A 15,956-nucleotide genomic window follows, 5' to 3' on the forward strand; every position below is an offset into this window, starting at 1 on the left:
TGAGACGACGCGACGTTCAGGACTTTAAATCCAAGACTTTAGATCCGAGACGACGCGACGTTCAGGACTTTAGATCCGAGACTTAAGATCCGAGACGACGCGACGTTCAGGACTTTAGATCCAAGACTTTAGATCCGAGACGACGCGACGTTCAGGACTTTAGATCCGAGACTTTAGATCCGAGACGACGCGACGTTCAGGACTTTAGATCCAAGACTTTAGATCCGAGACGACGCGACGTTTGGGACTTTAGATCCGAGACTTTAGATCCGAGACGACGCGACGTTCAGGACTTTAGATCCGAGACTTTAGATCCGAGACGACGCGACGTTTGGGACTTTAGATCCAAGACTTTAGATCCGAGACTTTAGATCCGAGACGACGCGACGTTCAGGACTTTAGATCCAAGACTTTAGGTCCGAGACGACGCGACGTTTTGAGACTTTAGACCCGAGCGACCTTCAGAACTTTAGATCTGAGACGACGCGACGTTCAGGACTTTAAATCCAAGACTTTAGATCCGAGACGACGCGACGTTCAGGACTTTAGATCCGAGACTTAAGATCCGAGACGACGCGACGTTCAGGACTTTAGATCCAAGACTTTAGGTCCGAGACGACGCGACGTTCAGGACTTTAGATCCAAGACTTTAGATCCGAGACGACGCGACGTTTTGAGACTTTAGACCCGAGCGACCTTCAGGACTTTAGATCCGAGACGACGCGACGTTCAGGACTTTAAATCCAAGACTTTAGATCCGAGACGACGCGACGTTCAGGACTTTAGATCCGAGACTTTAGATCCGAGACGACGCGACGTTCAGGACTTTAGATCCGAGACTTTAGATCCGAGACTTAAGATCCGAGACGATGCGACGTTCAGGACTTTAGATCCGAGACTTTAGATCCGAGACGACGCGACGTTCAGGACTTTAGATCCGAGACTTTAGATCCGAGACGACGCGACGTTCAGGACTTTAGATCCAAGACTTTAGATCCGAGACGACGCGACGTTCAGGACTTTAGATCCAAGACTTTAGATCCGAGACGACGCGACGTTCAGGACTTTAGATCCAAGACTTTAGATCCGAGACGACGCGACGTTCAGGACTTTAGATCCAAGACTTTAGATCCGAGACGACGCGACGTTCAGGACTTTAGATCCGAGACGACGCGACCTTCAGGACTTTAGATCCAAGACTTTAGATCCGAGACGACGCGACGTTCAGGACTTTAGATCCGAGACTTAAGATCCGAGACGACGCGACCTTCAGGACTTTAGATCCAAGACTTTAGATCCGAGACGACGCGACGTTCGGGACTTTAGATCCGAGACGACGCGACCTTCAGGACTTTAGATCCAAGACTTTAGATCCGAGACGACGCGACGTTCAGGACTTTAGATCCAAGACTTTAGATCCGAGACGACGCGACGTTCGGGACTTTAGATCCGAGACGACGCGACCTTCAGGACTTTAGATCCAAGACTTTAGATCCGAGACGACGCGACGTTCGGGACTTTAGATCCGAGACGACCTTCAGGACTTTAGACCCGAGACGACCTTCAGGACTTTAGACCCGAGACGACCTTCAGGACTTTAGACCCGAGACTCACACGTGTCACGACAGCGACGGGAAAAAGGTTGAAAAGAGTTTTTATACCTGAATCTTCACAGCGTCCTTCAACGGAGCCGAACGTCTTCAGCTGTGGTTGGAACACAAAGGTCGACTCGACAGGTCAGTGTCATCAGAACATTGACCTTGAAACTCTTGTCGTTTGTTTTTCACAATTAATGTTTGTTTTTGAGTTGAATTCTCTTTTTAAATCATGGATCATTTTTGTATTTTATATTATTTACATTTAAAATCTTTAATTTTACACGTACTTTAATTCTCTGGATCCATTGAATCCTTTATTTAGAGTCTTTTAAATTCAATATATATCCTGCCAGACTCGTCCAATCCAGCGCAGGGTCACAGGTCACATGATGGTGATCGGGTCACATGATTGGCTGAAGGTTGGATGTGCTCGGTGCTCTGTTGCTTTGGTCTGGAGACGCTTGTTAAACATTTTGAATTTAAAAGACTATGAATTAAATTTAGAGAAAATATTTTTTGAATGATTGAATAAAGAAAATTAAACTCATTGAAGTAGTTTTTCAATTAGAAAATAAAAAACTGTAGAAACGACTAAAAACGATCTTCAAGGTCGAACATCACGAACGTTCTGATGTCACTGAGGAACTTGACTGGACACCACAAGAACCTCCTCACACCAGGTGGACCTGCTCCTCCCACTCCTCCTCCTCGGGCGACCGGTCCAGCTCGGGCGGAGGGTCCGGGTCGTTGGCAGTGTGTGCGGGTGAGTCCGGGGTCTCCCCGGCCTCCGGGTGCGACCCACACTCGACCCCCCCGCCCTCCTCCTGCGGCTCTTCCGGCTCGTCCCGGTCCGGACCGGGAGGCGGGTCTTCTTCAGGCCGACCCTCCAGGGGCTGCCAGACCGGGGCGTCCGTGGAGTCCTGGCTCTGGGTGAGTTTGTCGGGGGAGGAGTCCGACTCTGTGGTGGGGGGCGAGGGCACCAGGGCCAGGCTCTGCGGGTTGTTCTGGGGGTTGATGTTGTGGTTGAACCAGGCCATGATGTTGTCCAGCAGCTGAGCACTGCTGGTGGGGTCCAGGAGCTCCAGGCTCTCGGGGTCGTTGGGGGTGAACGGCCCCCCGCGGGGGATGACGGGGGAGAGCAGCAGCTCCGGCTCCAGGTCCAGAGACGGGAGGCACAACTGGGTCGGAGGCTGGAGCTCCGGCTGATGAGACCCGGACGGGTCCGTGTGACCCAGGACGCGAGAACGGTCCTGGGAACAGGAGGCGGTTTGTTCCGCCTCGGCCGGCTCACGTGAGGGGGTCCGGGGGGTCTCGCCGTGTTCTAGTGGGTCAGAGAGAACCCGGGGAGCGGGCGAGTGACGGGAGGACCTCGGCTCCTGCAGGTCCACCACGGTCCCGAGGCCCATAAGGCTGTCGCCCAGCTCCAGCAGCTCGGCGCTGAGGGAGGGGGGCGGGGGGGGCAGCGGGAGGGGGTGCGTCAAAGATGGCTGACGGGTGGAGTCTGTCCTGTTGGGGGGTCGAGGGGGCTCCCGGAGCGAGGCGGGGAACGACAGCGCCGCGGGGGGGCCGTCGTGGCCCAGAGAGTGCAGGGCGACGTCGCCCAGGTCCCCGGTGGACGCCGTCCGTCTGCCCGGGTCCAGATCCAGCCGGGCCTCCGGGCCCCGCTCCGGGTCCAGGCCCCGCTCTCGCCGGGACTCCTGCAGGGACAGCTGGATCGCCAGCAGGATGTTGGGGTCGTCCTCGTCCAGGGACCCCAGTCCTCGTCTGCGTCCGTCAATCCTGTCCGGGGCCTCTGCAGGAGACACATGTGTCAGTGTGTTAATGTGGCCCCTCCACTGTATTAATGTGGCCCCTCCACTGTATTAATGTGGCCCCTTCACTGTATTAATGTGGCCCCTTCACTGTATTAATGTGGCCCCTTCACTGTATTAATGTGGCCCCTTCACTGTAACTGTATTAATGTGGCTCCTTCACTGTATTAATGTGGCCCCTTCACTGTATTAATGTGGCTCCTTCACTGTATTAATGTGGCCCCTTCACTGTAACTGTATTAATGTGGCCCCTTCACTGTATTAATGTGGCCCCTTCACTGTATTAATGTGGCTCCTTCACTGTATTAATGTGGCTCCTTCACTGTATTAATGTGGCTCCTTCACTGTATTAATGTGGCCCCTTCACTGTATTAATGTGGCCCCTTCACTGTAACTGTATTAATGTGGCTCCTTCACTGTAACTGTATTAATGTGGCTCCTTCACTGTAACTGTATTAATGTGGCTCCTTCACTGTAACTGTATTAATGTGGCCCCTTCACTGTAACTGTATTAATGTGGCTCCTTCACTGTATTAATGTGGCTCCTTCACTGTATTAATGTGGCCCCTTCACTGTATTAATGTGGCCCCTTCACTGTAACTGTATTAATGTGGCTCCTTCACTGTAACTGTATTAATGTGGCTCCTTCCCTGTAACTGTATTAATGTGGCTCCTTCACTGTAACTGTATTAATGTGGCTCCTTCACTGTAACTGTATTAATGTGGCTCCTTCACTGTAACTGTATCAATGTGGCTCCTTCACTGTAACTGTATTAATGTGGCTCCTTCACTGTAACTGTATTAATGTGGCTCCTTCACTGTATTAATGTGGCCCCTTCACTGTATTAATGTGGCCCCTTCACTGTATTAATGTGGCTCCTTCACTGTAACTGTATTAATGTGGCCCCTTCACTGTATTAATGTGGCCCCTTCACTGTATTAATGTGGCTCCTTCACTGTAACTGTATTAATGTGGCTCCTTCACTGTAACTGTATTAATGTGGCCCCTTCACTGTATTAATGTGGCCCCTTCACTGTATTAATGTGGCCCCTTCACTGTATTAATGTGGCTCCTTCACTGTAACTGTATTAATGTGGCTCCTTCACTGTATTAATGTGGCCCCTTCACTGTATTAATGTGGCTCCTTCACTGTAACTGTATTAATGTGGCTCCTTCACTGTAAATGTATTAATGTGGCCCCTTCACTGTATTAATGTGGCCCCTTCACTGTATTAATGTGGCTCCTTCACTGTAACTGTATTAATGTGGCTCCTTCACTGTATTAATGTGGCTCCTTCACTGTATTAATGTGGCTCCTTCACTGTAACTGTATTAATGTGGCTCCTTTACTGTATTAATGTGGCTCCTTTACTGTATTAATGTGGCCCCTTCACTGTATTAATGTGGCTCCTTCACTGTATTAATGTGGCCCCTTCACTGTAACTGTATTAATGTGGCCCCTTCACTGTAACTGTATTAATGTGGCTCCTTCACTGTATTAATGTGGCTCCTTCACTGTATTAATGTGGCCCCTTCACTGTATTAATGTGGCCCCTTCACTGTAACTGTATTAATGTGGCTCCTTCACTGTAACTGTATTAATGTGGCTCCTTCACTGTAACTGTATTAATGTGGCCCCTTCACTGTAACTGTATTAATGTGGCTCCTTCACTGTATTAATGTGGCTCCTTCACTGTATTAATGTGGCCCCTTCACTGTATTAATGTGGCCCCTTCACTGTAACTGTATTAATGTGGCTCCTTCACTGTAACTGTATTAATGTGGCTCCTTCACTGTAACTGTATTAATGTGGCTCCTTCCCTGTAACTGTATTAATGTGGCTCCTTCACTGTAACTGTATTAATGTGGCTCCTTCACTGTAACTGTATTAATGTGGCTCCTTCACTGTAACTGTATTAATGTGGCTCCTTCACTGTAACTGTATTAATGTGGCCCCTTCACTGTATTAATGTGGCCCCTTCACTGTATTAATGTGGCTCCTTCACTGTAACTGTATTAATGTGGCTCCTTCACTGTAACTGTATTAATGTGGCTCCTTCACTGTATTAATGTGGCTCCTTCACTGTATTAATGTGGCTCCTTCACTGTAACTGTATTAATGTGGCTCCTTCACTGTAACTGTATTAATGTGGCCCCTTCACTGTATTAATGTGGCCCCTTCACTGTATTAATGTGGCTCCTTCACTGTAACTGTATTAATGTGGCTCCTTCACTGTAACTGTATTAATGTGGCTCCTTCACTGTATTAATGTGGCTCCTTCACTGTAACTGTATTAATGTGGCTCCTTCACTGTAACTGTATTAATGTGGCTCCTTCACTGTAACTGTATTAATGTGGCTCCTTCACTATATTAATGTGGCTCCTTCACTGTAACTGTATTAATGTGGCTCCTTCACTGTATTAATGTGGCTCCTTCACTGTAACTGTATTAATGTGGCTCCTTCACTGTATTAATGTGGCCCCTTCACTGTAACTGTATTAATGTGGCTCCTTCACTGTATTAATGTAAGTAAGTAAGTAAGTAATTTTAGCATATTCAGCTGGATTTTATGACATCAGAATTAAAACCGGTCGACGGTAAAATAAACTTCTGCCGTATATGTTTAAAAATGGAATGGATTAAAATAATGGATTTTATTGTAATCAATGTAGTAGATATTGTGTAATAAGTGTAGATATTATTGTAATAAATGTAGATATTGTGTAATAAATGTAGATATTATTGTAATAAATGTAGTAGATATTGTGTAATAAATGTAGATATTGTGTAATAAATTTAGTAGATATTGTGTAATAAATGTAGATATTATTATAATAAATGTGGTAGATATTGTGTAATAAGTGTAATAAATGTAGTAGATATTGTGTAATAAATGTAGATATTGTGTAATAAATGTGTAGATATTGTGTAATAAATGTGGTAGATATTGTGTAATAAGTGTAATAAATGTAGTAGATATTGTGTAATAAATGTAGTAGATATTTTGTAATAAATGTAGTAGATATTGTTTAATAAATGCTGTAAATATGGAGTAATAAATGTAGATATTGTGTAATAAATGGAGTACATATTTTGTACACAGCCACAACATTGATGTCAGTATTTCATGTTATCTCAGGGTCAAAGTGACCCGAATCGTCAAACGTGTCTGTGGTATCAACACTGCAATTTGTATTTTTGGAAGCCAGGGAGGTCATTCACCTTGACCCACAGACAACACAAGGGATACCACGAACACATTTGTTTTGGGGCCTCCGGGTCACATTGACCCAGAGACAACACGAAGGTTAAGAAGTCCTCTGACCCCTCAGCAACATATCGTCCCCGAGAGGCGAGGACGGTGGCGGTCGGTTAATGTGGCTCCTTCACTGTATTAATGTGGCCCCTTCACTGTATTAATGTGGCCCCTTCACTGTAACTGTATTAATGTGGCTCCTTCACTGTAACTGTATTAATGTGGCTCCTTCACTGTAACTGTATTAATGTGGCCCCTTCACTGTAACTGTATTAATGTGGCTCCTTCACTGTATTAATGTGGCTCCTTCACTGTATTAATGTGGCCCCTTCACTGTATTAATGTGGCCCCTTCACTGTAACTGTATTAATGTGGCTCCTTCACTGTAACTGTATTAATGTGGCTCCTTCACTGTAACTGTATTAATGTGGCCCCTTCACTGTAACTGTATTAATGTGGCTCCTTCACTGTATTAATGTGGCTCCTTCACTGTATTAATGTGGCCCCTTCACTGTATTAATGTGGCCCCTTCACTGTAACTGTATTAATGTGGCTCCTTCACTGTAACTGTATTAATGTGGCTCCTTCACTGTAACTGTATTAATGTGGCTCCTTCCCTGTAACTGTATTAATGTGGCTCCTTCACTGTAACTGTATTAATGTGGCTCCTTCACTGTAACTGTATTAATGTGGCTCCTTCACTGTAACTGTATTAATGTGGCTCCTTCACTGTAACTGTATTAATGTGGCCCCTTCACTGTATTAATGTGGCCCCTTCACTGTATTAATGTGGCCCCTTCACTGTATTAATGTGGCTCCTTCACTGTAACTGTATTAATGTGGCTCCTTCACTGTAACTGTATTAATGTGGCCCCTTCACTGTATTAATGTGGCCCCTTCACTGTATTAATGTGGCTCCTTCACTGTAACTGTATTAATGTGGCTCCTTCACTGTATTAATGTGGCTCCTTCACTGTATTAATGTGGCTCCTTCACTGTATTAATGTGGCTCCTTCACTGTAACTGTATTAATGTGGCTCCTTCACTGTATTAATGTGGCCCCTTCACTGTATTAATGTGGCTCCTTCACTGTAACTGTATTAATGTGGCTCCTTCACTGTATTAATGTGGCTCCTTCACTGTAACTGTATTAATGTGGCTCCTTCACTGTATTAATGTGGCCCCTTCACTGTAACTGTATTAATGTGGCTCCTTCACTGTAACTGTATTAATGTGGCTCCTTCACTGTATTAATTTGGCTCCTTCACTGTAACTGTATTAATGTGGCTCCTTCACTGTATTAATGTGGCTCCTTCACTGTAACTGTATTAATGTGGCTCCTTCACTGTATTAATGTGGCCCCTTCACTGTAACTGTATTAATGTGGCTCCTTCACTGTATTAATGTAAGTAAGTAAGTAAGTAATTTTAGCATATTCAGCTGGATTTTATGACATCAGAATTAAAACCGGTCGACGGTAAAAATAAACTTCTGCCGTATATGTTTAAAAATGGAATGGATTAAAATAATGGATTTTATTGTAATCAATGTAGTAGATATTGTGTAATAAGTGTAGATATTATTGTAATAAATGTAGATATTGTGTAATAAATGTAGATATTATTGTAATAAATGTAGTAGATATTGTGTAATAAATGTAGATATTGTGTAATAAATTTAGTAGATATTGTGTAATAAATGTAGATATTATTGTAATAAATGTGGTAGATATTGTGTAATAAGTGTAATAAATGTAGTAGATATTGTGTAATAAATGTAGATATTGTGTAATAAATGTGGTAGATATTGTGTAATAAGTGTAATAAATGTAGTAGATATTGTGTAATAAATGTAGATATTGTGTAATAAATGTGTAGATATTGTGTAATAAATGTAGTAGATATTGTGTAATAAATGTAGATATTGTGTAATAAATGTGTAGATATTGTGTAATAAATGTGGTAGATATTGTGTAATAAGTGTAATAAATGTAGTAGATATTGTGTAATAAATGTAGTAGACATTGATGTCAGTATTTCATGTTATCTCAGGGTCAAAGTGACCCGAATCGTCAAACGTGTCTGTGGCATCAACACTGCAATTTGTATTTTTGGAAGCCAGGGAGGTCATTCACCTTGACCCACAGACAACACAAGGGATACCACGAACACATTTGTTTTGGGGCCTCCGGTTCACATTGACCCAGAGACAACACGAAGGTTAAGAAGTCCTCTGACCCCTCAGCAACATATCGTCCCCGAGAGGCGAGGACGGTGGCGGTCGACCTCTGACCTGTGTTGCTGCTGCGGCGGCTGCTCTCCGGCGTGTTGCTGCTGCTCCTGAGGTTGTGCAGACTCAGCATGTCTCCTCTGCGGCGAGGCCGGTGTCGGCGTCTGTACTGCAGGTCGGCGTAATCCTGCACACACTCGCCGAGGTTAACTGGGGTCCAGGACCTACCGGTCACTATAGCTCACCTGTGAGAGACGCTCCCTCTGGTCACCTGTGCCCAGCACCGAGTGGCGACTCCCCATCTGAACACAAATATACACTTAGTTTGAACAAGCTAGAGCTGCAACGTTACACTGCACTTCTGTGAAGCTGACACTAATGCATTGTTGAGATTATTCACTGATAAATTACTTTGATCAAAGAGAAACCCCCCCCCCCTCGTGTGTGGAACCCCTGCTGTCACTGAGCCGGTCTCCACCTTGTGGTCCTTCTTTAAGCCTGTGACTCTGGCTGATATTTCTGCACTGGCGAACAAGATGAAACCCTTCTCTTGCTGGTCCGACATCCTTCCTTGTAGGCTCTTAATCAAAGTGTTTTATGGGCCCCTGGGTCACCGATATAGTAAACCTCTCCCTTTCCACAGGGGTTTTTCCCAATGTATTTGACTTAAGCAAGAAACATCTTAAGACATTTTTATTTGTGCGTTTTCTTAACTTTCTTTTTGCTGCTGTGTTTGTCTCTATGTTGTATTGATCTTTTAAAGTATTTATTTTAACTGTGTATTTCTTATTTATTGTTAAAGCGCTTCGTGACCCTGGTCTAGAAAGGCGCTTTAGAAATAACTATTACTTACTTATTAATAAATCTATAGAGATTTTTGTTATAAATGGAGTAAATATTGTGTAATAAATGTTGCGTAATAAATGTTGTAGATATTGTGTAATAAATGTAGTATATATTATGTAATAAACTCAGCAGATATTGTGTAATAAATGTAGTAGATATTGTCTACTAAATGTAGTAGATAGTTCTTTGACTCTATGTTCTTTGTCTTTATCTTTATACTTAGATTGTGTCATCTTGATCTTCCTCTTATGTTCTTTTCTTATTTTATTTTTTATGTATTATTTTTTATTGTTTATGAAAAATTGCTGGCTACTGGAAAAAACAATACAGTTTTACCTTACCTTACCTTAATAAATGTAGTAGATAGTGTGTAATAAATGTAGTAGATAGTGTGTAATAAATGTATTAGATATTGTGTAATTACTGTAGTAGATATTGTGTAATAACTGTAGTAGATATTGTGTAATTACTGTAGTAGATATTGTGTAATAAATGTAGTAGATATTGTGTAATACATGTAGCAGATATTGTGTAATAACTGTAGTAGATATTGTGTAATAAATGTAGTAGATATTGTGTAATAACTGTAGTAGATATTGTGTAATAAATGTAGTAGATATTGTGTAGAGGGTGTTGCATGTATGAAGTGGAATCATGATTTTCGTCACACAGTCGCTCTGCTAGTGTCGAGCACAACATTGTCGTCAGTATTTGTGTTACCTCCGGCGAGGCGAAGCCGAGATACTCCCAGTCCCAGGATCCTCCGGGGTAACTGAAACGAGAAGGTCTTTGAACCGAGGTTCGAAGCGTGAGACCTGCTGGTGCCGTACTTGCGGCGCGGAGGTTCCGGCGAGTCGTTGGGAGCCACGCCTCTGGCCACGGACGCCAGGAACTCCTGCCTCTTCTGCTGCACCAGCCGAGCCGCGCTCATGATCTTGTGTCGCGGCGTCCTCAGGTACGGCCGGTTCACCTTCTGGGCCAGATCCTCCACCACCATCTCCAGGTCGGTCTGAGGAGCAGAGGGTGAGGAGGAGGAGGAGGAGGAGGAAGGTGGAGGACACGGGAAGCACCTGCATGAGCTCGAAGATCTCCTTCTGGGTGCTGCCCTGCTGCAGGAAGAAGCCGTACGGGTACGAGCACTTGAGCACTCGTCTTGTCTTCAGCAGCTCGCTCACGCCGTCCTCGATGAAGCGAGTGTCCGGAGGCGTTCCTTCGCCTGAGGAGCATCGGAACGGTTACTCGTCACTGTCTTCCACGATGTGAGCAGCAGCACAGCGTTGATCGCACACACCGAGTGTGTAGTTTCTCAAGAGACGACACACACGTCAGATGAACACAAACAACACTGAGACTCACGGCAGATGAACGCTCGGCTCAGCTGCTCCATCTTCTCCTTCGCCGTCTTCAGCAGCTTCTGCTCCAACTAGAGACAACCATTGAAAACTGTTCAGCCTCAGGTGATGCCAGCGTGAGTCTGTTTGTGTGTCTGTGTATGTTTGTGCGTCTGTGTATGTTTGTGCGTCTGTGTATGTTTGTGTGTGTTTGTTTGTGTGTCTGTTGATGTTTGTTTGTGTGTCTGTGTATGTTTGTGCGTCTGTGTATGTTTGTTTGTGTGTCTGTGTATGTTTGTTTGTGTGTCTGTGTATGTTTGTGTGTCTGTGTATGTTTGTGCGTCTGTGTATGTTTGTGCGTCTGTGTATGTTTGTGTGTCTGTGTATGTTTGTTTGTGTGTCTGTTAATGTTTGTTTGTGTGTCTGTGTGTCTGTGTATGTTTGTGTGTCTGTGTATGTTTGTTTGTGTGTCTGTTGATGTTTGTTTGTGTGTCTGTGTATGTTTGTGCGTCTGTGTATGTTTGTTTGTGTGTCTGTGTATGTTTGTTTGTGTGTCTGTTGATGTTTGTTTGTGTGTCTGTGTATGTTTGTGTGTCTGTGTAGGTTTGTGTGTCTGTGTAGGTTTGTGCGTCTGTGTATGTTTGTGTGTCTGTGTATGTTTGTGTGTCTGTGTATGTTTGTTTGTGTGTCTGTTGATGTTTGTTTGTGTGTCTGTGTATGTTTGTTTGTGTGTCTGTGTATGTTTGTGTGTCTGTGTATGTTTGTTTGTGTGTCTGTTGATGTTTGTTTGTGTGTCTGTTTGTTTGTGTGTCTGTTTGTTTGTGTGTCTGTTGATGTTTGTTTGTGTGTCTGTGTATGTTTGTTTGTGCGTCTGTGTATGTTTGTTTGTGCGTCTGTGTATGTTTGTTTTTGTGTCTGTGTATGTTTTTCTGTATCCGTTTGTGTGTGTATGTGTCTTTGTGTGTCTGTGTATGTTTGTTTGTGTATGTTTGTTTGTATCAATTTGTGTGTGTATGTGTCTTTGTATGTTTGTTTGTGTGTCTGTGTATGTTTGTTTGTATCCTTTTGTGTGTGTATGTGTCTTTGTGTGTCTGTGTATGTTTGTTTGTGTATGTTTGTTTATATCAATTTGTGTGTGTATGTGTCTTTGTGTGTCTGTGTATGTTTGTTTGTATCTATTTATGTGTGTATGTGTCTTTGTGTGTCTGTGTATGTTTGCTTGTGTGTCTGTGTATGTTTGTTTGTATCTATTTGTGTGTATGTTTGTTTGTGTGTCTGTGTACGTTTATTTATATCTATTTGTGTGTGTATGTTTGTTTGTGTGTAGGTGTATGTTTGTGACTTTTTTACTTGTGTGTCTGTCTGTGTATGCATTTGTTTGAGTTTTGTTATTTAAAGTTGAACAAAAGTGTATGTGCGTGTGTGTTGTTGTGATGTTGGACTCTATTGTATCAACAGTGTGTGTTGCCGGACTCTATTGTATCATCAGTGTGTGTGTTGTTGTGATGTGTGACTCTATTGTATCATCAGTGTGTGTGTGAGTTGTTGTGATGTGTGACTCTATTGTATCATCAGTGTGTGTGTGTGTGTTGTTGTGATGTAAGTAAGTAAGTAAGTAAGTAATATTTATTTATATAGCGCTTTTCGAGACCAGGGTCACAAAGCGCTTAGACAATCAAAACAATACTCAAAAAAGTACATACTTCAAAGATCAAGATAATACTGAGAACAACACAGGAGTTCCAGAAATTCAAGGAAAAGCCTGAACAAATAGAAACGTCTTAAGATGTTTCTTAAAGGAGTCAGTAGATCATCAAGAGCAAAGAGAGAGAAGATCATTCCAAAGCTTAGGAGCAACAGCCTGAAAAGATTTCTCTCCTCTGGTCCTGAGCCGTGTGCGTGGAACCATAAGTAGATTCTGATCCACAGACCTCAGAGCCCGAGCTGGGGTGTAAGGCTGGATCAGATCACTGATGGAAGGAGGAGCCTGACCATGAATAGATCTGAAAGTAAGAACCAGAATTTTAAAGTTGATCCTGAAAGAAACTGGAAGCCAGTGAAGAGTTTTAAGGATCGGAGAAATGTGAGTTCTTCTACTAGAGCGGGTCAGAATTCTCGCTGCAGAGTTCTGAATCAACTGCAGACGAGACACATCCTTCTTGTTAAGACATGAAAACAAACTGTTACAATAGTCCAGACGAGAAGAAACAAACGCATGGATTATAAGATCCAGATCATATTTCCGACAACATTTTAGACAAGTTTAGAGATTTTTCTCAGTTGAAGGAAACAGTTTCTGGTCAGTTTTCTACAGTGTTGAACAAGAGACATGTCTTTATCAAATACAACACCCAGGTTTCTCAGGCTCAGTTTGACAGACTGACCTAAGTCACCCAAGTACTGACTCAACCCTGGAATCTTATCATCAACAATCACCAGTGTTTAAGTTTTGTCCACATTTAGCTGTAGAGTGTTTTCACTCATTGTTTGATTTCTAGCAAACAATTGACTAAGTTCAGCCTCTGGGGCTCAGTTGGATCAAAAGAGCAGTAGAGCTGGATGTCATCAGCAAACATGTGATAAGAAACATCTGGAAATCTCTGTGCTGTACTTGATTCCCCTCGGTAAAATCATTCAAACAATAAAGGACCCAGAACAGAACCTTGAGGGACTGCACACAACAGATCTGCCGATTCAGACCTCATTTGATTGACAGATACACTAAAACTGCGCCCAGAAAGGTAAGATGAGAACCATTCTAACACAGACCCAGACAGTCCCACTTCATCCCTTAGTCTTCTCAGCAGGATCTGGTGATCAACTGTGTCAAAGGCTGACGACAGATCCAAGAGAACCAGAACAGTGAATTTACCAGAGTCAGCCGACATCATGATGTCACTGGACACTTTCAATAAAGCTGTCTCCGTAGAGTGATGTTTACGGAAGCCAGACTGAAACTTCTCATGGATGTCGCTCTGATCCAGGAACAAAGACAGCTGCTCAGACACCACCTTCTCCAAGATCTTGGACAAGAAAGGGAGCTTAGAAATAGGCCTGAAATTACTGAGGTCAGTTGGGTCTAAGCCTGTTTTTTTGAGCAGAGGCTCCACAATGGCATGTTTAAATGCATTGGGAAAAACCCCTGTGGAAAGGGAGAGGTTCACCATTTTGGTAACCCAGGGGCCAATTACATCAAATACTTTGATAAAAAGCCTACAAGGAAGGACGTCATCTGAGCAAGAGGATGGTTTCATCTTGTTCACTAGTGCTGAAATATCACCCAAAGATACAGCAGTGAAGGAGGACCAAGAGGAGGAGAGGGGCTCAGAGACAGTAGGGGTTCCCAACAAAGGGGGAGAGATTTTCTCTTTGATCAATTTAATTTTGTCAGTGAAAAATCTCAACAATGCATTGCTGTCAGCTTCACAGAAGACAGGCGTGATTTGAGGAGCAGGAGACACAAGAGAATTAATCGTGTCAAACAACACTTTGGGGTTTTTCCTATTTGCTGCTACCAGTTTTCTGATGTACATAAGTGTGTGACTCTATTGTATCATCAGTGTGTGTGTGTGTTGTTGTTGTGATGTGTGACTCTATTGTATCATCAGTGTGTGTGTTGTTGTGATGTGTGACTCTATTGTATCATCAGTGTGTGTGTTGTTGTGATGTGTGACTCTATTGTAACATCAGTGTGTGTGTTGTTGTGATGTGTGACTCTATTGTATCATCAGTGTGTGTGTGTGTTGTTGTGATGTGTGACTCTATTGTATCATCAGTGTGTGTGTTGTTGTGATGTGTGACTCTATTGTATCATCAGTGTGTGTGTTGTTGTGATGTGTGACTCTATTGTATCATCAGTGTGTGTGTGAGTTGTTGTGATGTGTGACTCTATTGTATCATCAGTGTGTGTGTGTGTTGTTGTGATGTGTGACTCTATTGTATCATCAGTGTGTGTGTGTTGTTGTGATGTGTGTCTCTATTGTATCATCAGTGTGTGTGTTGTTGTGATGTGTGACTCTATTGTATCATCAGTGTGTGTGTGAGTTGTTGTGATGTGTGACTCTATTGTATCATCAGTGTGTGTGTGTGTGTTGTTGTGATGTGTGACTCTATTGTATCATCAGAGTGTGTGTGTGTTGTTGTGATGTGTGACTCTATTGTATCATCAGTGTGTGTGTTGTTGTGATGTGTGACTCTATTGTATCATCAGTGTGTGTGTGTGTTGTTGTGATGTGTGACTCTATTGTATCATCAGTGTGTGTGTTGTTGTGATGTGTGACTCTATTGTATCATCAGTGTGTGTGTGTGTTGTTGTTGTGATGTGTGACTCTATTGTATCATCAGTGTGTGTGTGTGTTGTTGTGATGTGTGACTCTATTGTATCATCAGAGTGTGTGTGTGTTGTTGTGATGTGTGACTCTATTGTATCATCAGTGTGTGTGTTGTTGTGATGTGTGACTCTATTGTATCATCAGTGTGTGTGTGTGTTGTTGTGATGTGTGACTCTATTGTATCATCAGTGTGTGTGTGTTGTGATGTGTGACTCTATTGTATCATCAGTGTGTGTTTGTACTCTTTTCATTTAAATATTTCATTAGAAAATTATCTTAAGCTCCGCCCACTGAAAACACTTTATTACGTCATAATGGACTCTCGTAACCTCTCGTTCGTCCATATTTCAGAGCAACTTTATAAAGTAATAAAGTGTAAAACATGGTCATGATGAGAAGTTACTGCGTCTTGAAGAACATTCACTACATGACACCAGAGTTGATACTAGTTCATTTTTAATTAATTATAAATACACATAATGTTTATTAGTTTATGTGAAGAGTGTTTCTATCACGTGTTTCAAGCGTGTACTTTCATCTCCCGACAGTAA

General features: G+C 43.0%; 1 protein-coding gene across 2 annotated transcripts in view; it reads right to left on the reverse strand.

The window, feature by feature from the left end:
• Positions 1 to 1,301: 1,301 nt before the first annotated feature.
• LOC148083076 (ankyrin repeat and IBR domain-containing protein 1-like) overlaps positions 1,302 to 15,956 on the reverse strand; it is a 56,632-nt gene continuing 41,977 nt past the window's right edge. The window contains exons 15-22 of one of the 2 annotated variants that reach the window (XR_015710720.1): positions 11,100 to 11,166; positions 10,814 to 10,959; positions 10,574 to 10,752; positions 10,464 to 10,515; positions 9,143 to 9,199; positions 8,961 to 9,084; positions 1,588 to 3,390; positions 1,302 to 1,535 (exon numbers count right to left, since the gene is read on the reverse strand). Coding sequence is in view for 1 of the 2 variants with exons in the window: in XM_087786214.1 (XP_087642340.1) it covers positions 2,270 to 3,390; positions 8,961 to 9,084; positions 9,143 to 9,199; positions 10,464 to 10,515; positions 10,574 to 10,752; positions 10,814 to 10,959; positions 11,100 to 11,166 (1,746 nt within the window). In the remaining variant the exon portion in view is untranslated. Of the gene's footprint in view, positions 3,391 to 8,960; positions 9,085 to 9,142; positions 9,200 to 10,463; positions 10,516 to 10,573; positions 10,753 to 10,813; positions 10,960 to 11,099; positions 11,167 to 15,956 lie in introns of both variants that reach the window. The other variant, XM_087786214.1, reaches the window with a different exon arrangement.

The sequence above is a fragment of the Callionymus lyra genome, chromosome 3 (assembly GCF_982586985.1).
Source record: "Callionymus lyra chromosome 3, fCalLyr1.hap1.1, whole genome shotgun sequence".
Lineage (NCBI taxonomy): Eukaryota > Metazoa > Chordata > Actinopteri > Syngnathiformes > Callionymidae > Callionymus > Callionymus lyra.